Source organism: Struthio camelus, chromosome 5 (assembly GCF_040807025.1).
Source record: "Struthio camelus isolate bStrCam1 chromosome 5, bStrCam1.hap1, whole genome shotgun sequence".
Classification (NCBI taxonomy): Eukaryota; Metazoa; Chordata; class Aves; order Struthioniformes; family Struthionidae; genus Struthio; species Struthio camelus.
Window position 1 is genome coordinate 46,298,170 of NC_090946.1, and position 12,113 is coordinate 46,310,282.

General features: G+C 38.0%; 1 protein-coding gene across 19 annotated transcripts in view; it reads right to left on the reverse strand.

Annotated features, from left to right (window-relative positions):
• Nucleotides 1-12,113, reverse strand: part of RAD51B (RAD51 paralog B) — a 419,964-nt gene that overhangs the window by 307,035 nt on the left and 100,816 nt on the right. For 2 of the 19 annotated variants that reach the window (XM_068946210.1, XM_068946209.1), the window contains 2 exons: nt 6,481-6,542; nt 5,531-5,627 (listed from right to left, as the gene is read on the reverse strand). The exons of the other annotated variants lie outside the window; for them this stretch is intronic. In XM_068946210.1, coding sequence (XP_068802311.1) covers nt 5,549-5,627; nt 6,481-6,542 — 141 coding nt within the window. In that variant the 3' untranslated portion in view covers nt 5,531-5,548. Of the gene's footprint in view, nt 1-5,530; nt 5,628-6,480; nt 6,543-12,113 lie in introns of those variants that run through there. 19 annotated transcript variants of the gene reach the window in all.

A 12,113-nucleotide genomic window follows, 5' to 3' on the forward strand; every position in this document is an offset into this window, starting at 1 on the left:
AGCTACTAATCTTATTAATTCTCTTTATTAAGTAGCATTTAAAGACCACAAGCATGTTATGCACTTGACTAGTTGAGTATCTTTCAATCCTTGCGCTCCAAAGAGACTTTTGCTTTTCCTTCCCATGTAGTCTGCCCTCGTTCTTTGCCATTCTATCTCTTAGCTCAAGCCTCATTCTCTACAGCTTATATTCCTCTTTTTGGGCTGTTTACAGCCTGTTTAGGCATCCCTTCTCCAGATGCTCAGTCACTGATTACTTGTTCTGTACTAAAAATAAGGGCTGCATGTACCATTTCATTAATGTTTGTTCCTTTATTTCTTGGGCAGTAATGATAAATTATGCCTTACAATAACAAAGACATTAGTTTCTGCAGGAGTCACTTGCACACCTCCAGGAAAAGAAGAGAATAGTGACCCTTTCTAACAACGGTTATGAGATAACTAAGTGTTCCCTTTGCATTCCCCAATACCACAGTTGATCCTTGACGCCTGCATCTTATCTAGACAGTAGATTGACACTGTGTGTAAACATTTGGCCCACATTAACATCTATACAATAGCCCACACAACCCTGTAACATAACTAGCACTATGTAAGTGGGCTTATTTGAACCTGAGGTCCAAAATAAAGTATATCACAATGATCCAGGGGTAAAGACTGCAAACAAGAAAGAACTCAGCCTCAATATACAAAAGAAAAAAGTCTGCTTGTTTCTTTATTAGTGCTGGACATAATATTTTCATGGACACCCCATCACATTATCACATTACTAGGCCAGGTAATTCCTGCAGCAAGGACGAAATATCAATGGGTTTTGCACTATCACACACTAATTCCTGATACCACTTTATACAAGGTCACTTCCAGCTTTTATTGAAAAGCATCGCAAAGGAGAAAACTTTTTCTTACAAGATAGCTCAATACAGATGAATATTTCGTCAGCAGTGGCTCTGAATCAGCCAACCCAGCTCTGTACACACAGGAACATACAGTTAACAGAGGATCACTGTGTCAAATAATTTAAAATAGCTTCCTTTACTAAGTTCTTTCCTGTGCTGATAAAAGCCTGCTAAAACCAGGAACATGCAGAGCACAGACAGAAAACCTTACCAAGAGCTGTACTGTATTTTCTATGGAGCAGAAGATTATTTAAAAAAAAAAAAAAAAGAAAAGCCTTATTGCCAAAATGACTTATAACAGACACGTTTTGGAATTGAACTGACAAACGCTAAGTAGTAGTTAATATAAATCACTATTTTCTGATACAGCAGAATTCTCTCACTGGCAACATATTCACCCGTTGTCATCTTTCTTTGATCTTGGTTTTCTTTCAGCATATGCTCTAAAGGAATAGCATAAACGTATGCTCTGTCTCAGTTTCCTTAACTGTAAAAATAGGTGAGGAATAGAAGCATAATTTTTTGTAGTTACCAAATAGCTGAGTTTATTCAATCTCTACCTTTGTAACCAGCTCCTACTAGTTACAGATAACTTACTTCTGCAGAGCTGCTTGAAGGCAGCAAAGTGTGTTGTACTTGATAATCTGAAACAATACAGGCCCTGAGAGCTGCTGTTTCAGCTGAGTTGGGCAAAACTAGTGTATAGTAACCTTACCTAAGTCAAAGAGGGACTAGAAGATAAGGTACAGGCATGAACCTGAAAATATCTCCAACAGAGCTAGAAAGAAGGCAGATCAGTTGTGCAAAGGAAAGTAGCAGGATGCCAAGACAGTAGGGATAACCAGTTTGTGCTACAAAATTGTCAGAAACTTACTGACTAATCCCAGCCACAGATTCCACTTTCAACTCAAGGGCCTTGCTGCCTGATAAGGTAGGAGACAGCTACCGAGATGGAGCAGACAATCAGTATGTTCACCCATTGGCAAGCCTTTTACAAAATGAAAATGCCAGAAGTGTGTGAATTACTAAATCAACATCTTCAGAGGAGGCTTGAGGAACATCTTTTTCCTAGTAAGATACTTAACGCAAATTGCAGTTGTGTAGGCCAAATGTTTGGGGGAGATTTTAATCCTTGAATATTGTAGCACATATAGTGCAATAAATATATTCTAAGTACTACTGTCATTACTCTTAGAATCTTTGTGTGCCTCTCATGTGATGGTTAAATGATTTTATATTCTTTGTACTAAAAAAGTTTTTAAAGTCCATGAAGAAAAAGTAGTATGCTTCAGTGTACTTTAAACTGCATTTCACATAATCTTAACAGAACTTACCCTGTGACATCAGGTAGAGTTTCCCCTCTCCCCTCCCCCAAAAGGAAGTCTAGTATTTACTACTAAAAATAGCCATCATCCTTATTTTATATTTTTGTATACACTCATGTCTCCACTGCCTTAGCAGAAGCAGTACCTGTTTCCTAAAGGAAGTGCGCTCACTCCAACTAAAACACTACGGATGTGGAAACTGTGAATAGTTCTAATTTTGCGAACTTGCACACAACAAACAGAAGAACAGTTACATTTAACAGCTATCATTTTGCATTATATGCTTAAGGTCCAAAAAACTTTTGTTAACAAAAAAAAATTGCACTCGAGCAGTTAAGGAAAAAAGATATCATTACAGATCACTAGGGTACCAGAGGAACATTTTTTCCACCAGAATTACTTTGAAGATAATAGTTGCTTTACCTTCAGCAAATAAAGGTATTAATAAACCATTATCTTTTGGCCAGTTCTACAGTTGCACCCCTTCATGCTGCTCAAGCTAAGCTTAATTGAGCTCTGAAGGGCAGGTGCCACTATGTGAATGAACTCCACCTGCAAAGGTGTGTTCCAGGTTCCCACAGCACAAAGCTGTGTACTGCAACCATGAGAGATGACGAATGCTACCTGTGGCCAAGAATCTTCATTAAAGGTTTGGGGCCAAATCAGCACAACAAAGAGTTGTCATGCCTCAGGAAATGGTACTAGTGATTAAACTTACATCCTTTATAACCCAATGTACAGAAGTACTGAAAAAAAAGGTATCACTGTGGTCAAAAGATTTCCAAGAACTTCTGGCAAGAACAGCAGTCTTGTCACAGGCTGTGTCAAATTCCAGGTATATGTGACCACAGCTTATCTAAAAACTCTTGAGAAGCTTTCATTTTATGTGGGAGATTTGATGGTAGACATCCTACAGGGTTATACAGTGCTGCTCTGGTGTCTTAAGCAACCTTCTTCATAAATCTGTCCATCAGAAACACAGCAGAATAAATCTCTAGCACTGAAAAACAGTAAGAAACTAGAACTAGCCTCATGCCTATATGTTTTTATCAGCTTCACCTACTCAGAATAAATGTTTGACAGTATAGCACATAACTACGGTGAGGGACTTGGTAGTTTCCTCACTTATAAGTGGTATTTCTTTCAGTTTACCCAAACTACCTTCCCGAGGCACTGTTTAATTGTTTGAAAACACCACTGTCACCACCTGACATGAATATCAGCATTTTCAGTACTGAAGAGTTTATTACACGCAATGCTATTGAATATATCAGTACTAATGCCTTGCCACGCTCACTTGCCACACTCTCCTCTAGTTCATGCTAGTATTGCTTCCTGGTACAGGAAAAAAGTACAAAACTTTCGCCACCCCTCTGCAGGCCAATGACTATGTCCTGCGAGACCTAGGCAAGCTGGCACTAAGGCTAGCTTCTTTCTTCCTGTTCACTCAGGGCTGAGACTTGACATATAGAAAACGGCACAGAAGCAGTTTATGTACATAAAGTTGAGTGCAGAATAAGACTTTAATCACAGGATGAGAGAGATGCAGAGTAAACATGGAGAAAAACTAGTACGTGAGGCTTTTGAAACAATTCATTCTAGAATCCGGAAAGGATGCAATTTAACAAAACTGGGATTAACTACTGAGCACTGATGATATCCAGTTGTAGGTCACATTCAGAAAGCATCCATACAGTTAGCAGTGACATTAATTCAGTGACTACTTTACACATAAGTGAAACTTTTCTGGCAGAAAAATAACCATCATGCAGATGTGTGCATATTTATTAAAAGGATTAACGGAGTCAAGCTGAGTCTGCACAGAGAACTTTATCATTACTAATAATTCTTAACATAATTTTTAACATTGTCTCTATAATATACTGTCTTAGGTTTTAATTAAACAGGAAAAAATTGTGGTGTACAATAACACTGCGCCAATATTCAGATCTCATGCTTAGGGCTCTTAGACTCTACCGCAGTACACACAAAGAAACAAGAGATTACTGTATTATTCATAAAATGCAGCTTAGAGGCCCTTTCTTCTGCTTATTAACACCCAAATACACACACACAGGAACTCTGAGCTACCCAAAACACAGTCCTACCTGAGAAAGCCAACTCTTATGGAATCTAATGCATACATTCTAAACAGGAATTCCTATTCTTCTGGTGTTTCTGACACTACCAGTTTATCTAGTTTGATAAAAGAGATACATCCAAAGCACGGACCTTTAGATCTGGAAAACAAACAGACATGACCATCATCATCTGCTGCGAATCTAGTGACAATGGCATACTCAACTGTTATTTCTTTTAGAAATACATATTCAGCACATTACTGAAGACTATATGATAGCAAGGCTCAAATACTGTAAAATTTTTGTAATCAGATTTTTGGTAAGCCGTCTTATTTGCAGTATGTTCAGAAAACAGTGGAGTGATTCACGTTATATCTACGTTTTAACTTTGTTTACACTAGATACTTAGCGAGGTTTATTTTAAACTGGAACTAGAACTAGTTTGTGTATACTTGAGACCTGCTACCTCCTTCTACCAGGTGATTTATTCATCATACAGTGACTAAAGAATCCTATCACTTTGTCTGAAACCAGAGGAGAGTGAGAGAAAAGAGAAAGAAACATATCGTTGAATACTTGAAGTCCTACCTACAGCACTATTCATTATTGGCTTTGATGCTTCAATTACCAGAACAGACAAATTGAAAATATTTATCTGAAAAAAAATTAACCACTTCAGTACCTTTTAAACATTGTTGTGCACAGAGTTCTGTTGTGTTGCCTAGAATATGGACATGAAAAGAAATAGGAATTTCTAGCCATCCGTAAGCACACAGCAGAATGGATTGACACACAGTACAAGAGAAAAGCTTTCTTCATCACCTAATCAAAATTGTCCACTAAGCTTGTCTATTCCCCTGTATACAGCTGTGATCAACCGATCAGGAGAATAAAGGGAATCTTCTGTACACAGAGAACACTTAAATTAAACCATCAGAAATGTACTCGGTTACTGTGGATAGCAACTTTTTCTTCATGAAGCAAAATGCTATATACTTATAAAGCAGTTCTTTGAAAAAAGTTACCTTTATTCACAGCTCATCTCAAGAACATAGGGTGGATACTAGTACTAATTATTACTGTTTTGTTGCAGTAATGGATGATGTAAGGAAGTGAAGCACATGAACCAGAATGTGAAAGTTGGTTTCCCAATACTTTAGGTGTTTCTGATTTCAGAGTTGAATCTACAACACTGATCCCTCCTCCTTTTAAAAGTCTAAGCCTGCTTACTTGAAATGGAATCCTAGATCAGTACCTCCCCTGTAGTTTGAGGAGATTGAGATTTGGGATAGATTCCAGATCCAACTTTGGCAATTTGGACCCTGTAGATGAAATAACAGTCAAGAAATGCGACTTCACCACTGTGATCTTCTCCTCCCCATTTCTCCGTTCTTCTCCTCCCCAAATATGAACTAGTTGGCTCCAGCCTGGCAGCTTATTTAAGGACAGGGTTAAAAATTAGTCAGACATTTAGAAGAACTTCCTAGATCACATCAAAGCAGTACGTTATTACTTTCACAGCCATACAGACTAAAGGTCAGTTCATGAAATATTTTATATTTAATTTTATAGACCTACTTCATTGTATAATATAGCACTGAAGATCTGAATTAGATTTAAACAAAATAAGCATACTAACATGAGGATCAGGGAAAGGGGAGAAGGAAACCTAAGCTAAACTAAAGCCCTCCTAGTGTGCTCTGTGCAGTTAAGACAGAAGTTGTCATGTCCAGCTGAATAAACAACTAACAGACAAATTCTGAATAGCAGCAGCAGCTAAAAAGCTTATTTTAAAATATAACACATTCATTTCCATCCCCATGGAAAAGGTAATCACCAATTGGCTTGGAACAGCATCAGGACTAGTTCAGCAGAACCATTTCCTTAAATAAACACATTGCTTGCTCTTAAGCACAGGAGGATAGAATGGCATACAGTTCATTTGTTAATGCCCTGCTCCCTCCCACCTTGAAATATTTGTGCTTTGGTAATGTTGACCAGTGGGACATATGTTCTTGTGCCTCAATTCTGATGAGGTCAAACTGTTTTCTTAACTTCCTCTACTTCCCTAAAGAGAAATTAATTATAGAGAGGACGAAAGTAACAATAGCAACTTTCGTTTCTATCATGCTTTTCATGTCAAATGATCTGAACACACTTCACATGCTGAAATACCTCTGGATCTGGGGTGTAACACAGAAGCTCTTCTGCAGCTTGCGGTAACAGCGCACAGCAGCCTGGGTAGAAAGTGGGAAAGAATACAGTGGTATACAACAACTTCTTAGTCCATCCTATGTTTATTATAATTCAAGCCTCTGGCTGTTTTTCCCTATACATTTCTGTACTCCCTGACAGAGACCTTAGGAAAACCAAATCTTAAATCTGCCAGAATTCATAAATCTCAGGGTCGGAGCAATCCAACACAGCTTTGCTGTGGTTTAAAATGATACTGAGCAAAATAGAAATGGGTAGCAGTAATAAGTAAGATAAAGTAGAATTAAGCAAAAAAAGGGGTGAAGAAAGTGGATTGAGAATGGTCCTAGCAAAACATGAATTACTAATGTAGGTACATAAAATATCTGCTTGAAAGCACAACTTTTACAGTGAACACATATGGAACTAGAAGAGAGATGTACAAGACAGTAACTGCCCTAATGCAACGTTCTACCAACTGAATCCTAGATCTAAAATTACTGAGAGCTAAGATCATACACTTAACTACAGTAACAGCCTCAAAATTTCACTGAAAAAGTGCCATGTACATGTTTTGCATGATATAAACAACTGTATCACTTAACAGGAAAAAACTATCATGATGCTCTGTTACTAAAGGTAAAAATTATTATAATCATCCAAAGGGAAGGCTTCTTAGAAAAAGAATATGAGAAGCCTAAACACAGCCAGCAGGTAATTATTCTGCCAATTTTTCCTTGATTCTTGAAAGGAGAAAAAAAAGTAACACCACTTGCAGAAGGTTATCAGGCAAACTGCACGTGGATAATTTTCTGAAATGCAAGTTGTTGCACTGTCACAGTGAAACAAGGCAAAAGCCTGTGCTTTTTCAGGAGTAACACAGAACGGTAAGTATAGGTTTGAACTGTATTTTCTTTTATAACATTTTTTCTGAAGAACAAGCTCATGGTTGGGAGTAAAACACTCCCCTCCAGGAATGAAATATATGTCGAATTTCACATGGAAAAGAGACGCTAAAGGTATTCAAGAGTAATAGCACATTCAAGAGCAGAGGGTTCCCCAGACATAGTCATTACAGTAGCTCTGCAGCCCTGGACTTGTGATCAAAAATGACTAAGGTTAACCCTTTGTAGCTACTTTGCCTCCCAGATTCAGTCAGGCTTCCTGGAGGTGCCACATCAGCGTAGCTGTAATGCTTGGAAGGAGCCAGGTCTGGACTCGTATGTCAGAAGTTCATTTGCCAGCTAAGAAGCACACATAGACTTTCTCTCAAAGACAGTCTCCCAAAAGCTGTCAGATCTTCACTATCCTCCACTCAGAAATTAGTGTAAAAAAAACACCAAGGATTTCAACAGCATACCAAATCTAAGTTATGGTACAATATCCAGGAATAGAGTTTCAGATTTAAGACTAAATATTACATGTTAGGCCTTAAAAGCTGTCAGTCTTGGGACAGCAGTTGAATTCCAAGGGGTAAGATGTCACAGGACAATAAAGTAGACAATGGAAAAGACAGGGCCTTGAGGGACATGAGTACATAATACAGGAAGGTAGAACCAAAGATAACTCCCCCAAGAAAAAAGTCAAAGACAAAAGGAGAAACTTTCAAGCACTGTGCTATAAAATATGGTAATCAAACTGTTAAAAATGTTCTCCTTTCACAAGTATTAAAAGAGAGAGATGGAAAACAGCTCTTGAAATGAGCTCTGCAGGTGTCATGGGGATGGTCCACGTTGCCCATAACAGGAACATTCAATCACAGTCTCTCTTCAATATACTGAAGGAAGTATATTTGCAAGTTAATGCAGAGTTAAGTCTGAGTGTACTCCAAAACCCTTAAGTTGTAGCTTCCCTGTATCATAAACTGTTAAGAGGTTTTTTTGTTTTTTTAAATTAGCTAATGTTTCCCATTGCATCCTTTCCTCCAAGTGAAATGGAAATTTTGCAAGCTATTTATTACCAATGGGCTTCTAAAATTGGACTTCCAGCATCAAAAAGGATAGCTGTCGAGAAAAAAAAGCAAAAGGTACCAAAAAGGAAAAAAGTGATATGCTTTTAGTATTGCTGGAACACTGCTAAACACACAAGTGTGAAAATTAATTTGAATTATTTAAATGCAATGTGGTTCTGTGAATTATTTAAATGCAATTTTATTTGTATTTTGAACTTCAGAACAAGTAGTCAAGGAAATAAGACTGCTACCAAGCTACACAGTATCATGTAGCCTCATCACTAATTTGGTAAGACAACATCATCACACAATGTGACGCATTGTGTTCATTGCGTGAACAAGGCATGCATGTGACAATAAAAAAAAAACCTTTTACTTTCCTACACCTGTCAAATCAGTCCTTTAAATGAGATAGAAGACACTGTGAATATTCCAAAGAAATACAGTAACATCATGTGATCAGTAATTACTAACATTACCTGAGCAATAAGCTGAGGTCATCTCAGTCTCCTCTTATAAAATCTCATGAAATCTTTGATATGTACCCAAGTTCTCCCCAACGAGATCACAGTTTAACTTCAGCTATAAAAGCAACACCCTTCTTCAAGATATCTCAAAACAAACAAACTACGACTTTTAAATAGTAGTGATCCATCAAAACACTGTCTGTGATTAAAAATGTAAGATAGTGTTCAATACTGAGGATAAACTCTTATCTGAGAATTATTTCAACATTATTTCATTTGGACAACCGTTGTCCAAAAACAGGGAAAAATTCTTCCCCTTTATAACAAGGGTGCACTCCCAACAGGGTACAGAGAACTGAATGACAGTAGAAATGGTTTTCACTGTCCTGCTTTACCCTCCATTCATAAGTTAGAAATAGCTGAGGAAACACAGGTCAGTGCTAAGTTAGGACAAAGACAAGTCCTGCCTTTTGGAAGCAGAAAAGCCATTTGACCTCTATAGCTGACTCAACAGATCAGGTGATGCAAGTGTTCTGCATCTGCTTCAGTGCAAAATCAGATGTATTAGCCATTTAAGCCAACCCAGCTAACTTTCTGATGAATGGTCCAAAGGGTATTTATGCAATATGTTTGCCAACTTAGCAATAGTAACAAGCTTCTTGCACGGTTTCAGTTAAATATGCAGCAATAGTCTGCCTATGTCCTCCACATCCCACAGAAGCAAACAGAAGATAAGGAAACCACAGCAAGTGAGGAAAGCCACAATGCTTTGCAGGATGAGCTCTGGGTAACAGCAGCTCATATGCAATCCTTTGAGACAATACTTTCAAAAAGAATAAAAATAGGACAGCTAGAGTCCCTTAGGACTCAAATTTTCAGAAAGGTAGGCAAGCAGAGAAGTATTCATGGCTTAAAGGAACAGCAGCCAGAGGGACACTGATGTTCTGAACCAACACTTAGGAAAGTGTTGCTAGACTACTACTCTGGCCATATAAAAATCTCATCTGTTTGTGAGGCGTTTTTAATGTTTTTTGTATTCAGTCCATAAGATTTTATTATCCACTGTCATATAGTGGCCTGAGTGCTTTCAAGTAAAAAGATTACCACAGATTTCTAGTGCAATTACTCCAGTTTTCCTCCTCAGTACCCTTCAGTTTGTCAAAAAGCTGTTTTGACATTGTGCAATGTCTGCAAGGTGAATAAACCTGAATGCTAGCTACGTGGTAATACCGCCTTTCCCCATTTGCTATGAGGAGGGGAAAGGGAAGGTATCAGGTTCCTCCCAAAATGACTATGTTATCATAGATTAAGCAAAGCAACACTCAGTGAAAGCTTGGCTGCTCTTCCTTACTCATATCCACTGCGCTCATAAATTCTCAAGATTTAATAAAGCATTATGGCAAATTTACAAGGCAGTTCATTTTATCTCATCTGCTACCCAAAGCCTTCACAATTCTAAATTCAATTCCGATGAAAATGGAGACGTTAAAAACACATTAAGTCAGTGAAATAGAAAATGCTACCTTAACTGAAAACCTTATTAATTCTCCACTAGTTATTTGACATACTGCAACTTAGAGCAGTCTTTTTGAAAAGAATCTCTCCTTTTAATCATTATGATTCTTTAGCACATAAAGAAAAATCACTGCTGTTTCTAGGATATTATGTCATCTAGCTTGCTAGCACTGGAAGGAAAAAGCCCTCAAAAAGTTAAGTATCTGTTTTGGGTTTTGTTTTGCTTTTTTTTATATATATATATAAGGTATGACAGCCTATGGCATACAGAGAAGTACGCAGAATTATTTCCCTCCTCCTCCCCACTTTTCTCTTCTTAGCTCTGTTGAACTGTCTCAAGAATCCCTCTTCCCAAATTAGCGCACTGAAAAAATACCCACACGTATATATCCTAGCTTGCTCCTTGGTATTCCAGCTTCAAGCATTTGCTAGGCTCATCTCTGTTTTTAAATCAAGTCATAGATCATCTCCTACAATAGCCCTGTGCCCACATACACGTTTTCTACAGAACAGTGTCCAACATGCTGTTTCTGCACTGCAGCCTGAAATACTCCTTAATACTAGTCCCAGTCCTCACCAGAACTGTGTCAAAGCCGTTCCTATCACCAGCAACCTCTTCGAACAGCTTTTGAACTTAGGCTGTATTGACTTAAAAAAAAATTCCCAACATTGGCAATGTCAAATAATCTCCATTAGCTATCAGTGTCCACTCCCCCACACGTAAATATTTTAACTGTCCTTTAAACTTAATCAGAGCTGAACTAAAGAATTAAGCTGCAAAAAGAGACAACTTACACATCTTAACTCTCCAACAATAGCATCAACATGAGCTATATCCTGGGAAAAACTCCACTGTGACAAGGCCTCTTTGAGCAAAAGCAGCTGCTCTAAATATATTAGACTGTTACACAGTACACAGTGCTTTGCTATTTTTCCACCTTGCCTATCTTGACTACTTAAATAGCATGTTATTTTGCGGCAGAGGCTCATTCATTCCAAATGCCCCTGGTGGAAAAATGTCACTATCTTGAGGCTTCCAGGCACTTCCATGATACAACTAATAGCAGCATATTGTCATGTGACAACAAGGAGCTGTCTTTTAGGAACTGGCCACCTCGCTGCCCTTTTGACTTCTGAAATTAGCACTGTATATTCCATTTGTTAGCATGGACTGATAGCAAAGAATAGTTTTGGAAGGCCTGGGCCAATGCTGAGAGTGTTTCGTATTGAAATTTATGTCTGTATTGGCATTTATGCAATTGGAAACGCAGAATGTAATATTTACACTATACATGGATGAAAACATTTGACAAGATCTCTTTATGCTGTATATATTTTTAAATACCTACATAAGCAAGGAGTTATCTACAATGAGTTTATGATCTAGTTAAAAACGGAACACAATGAATGACCGTAACAGAGAGGCAGCAAGAAGAGAAAATATGTTCACAAGACTACATAGATAGTTCCTTAGATTGTATATCAAGGATTTTACCCACAGATGTTTTGCTGTTCCTGATGAGTAGACAAACTGTTGTCAACACTTCTATTGGCTCACTTGGTCATCATACATTTTTACCAAAGCCACAGTGATTCTGCTGAAATCATGACAACTTTGGAGACAGAAAGGCATGAGAAATCGTATCTTTCTACTCCACAACCACTGCCCCAGCTGCCCTGGC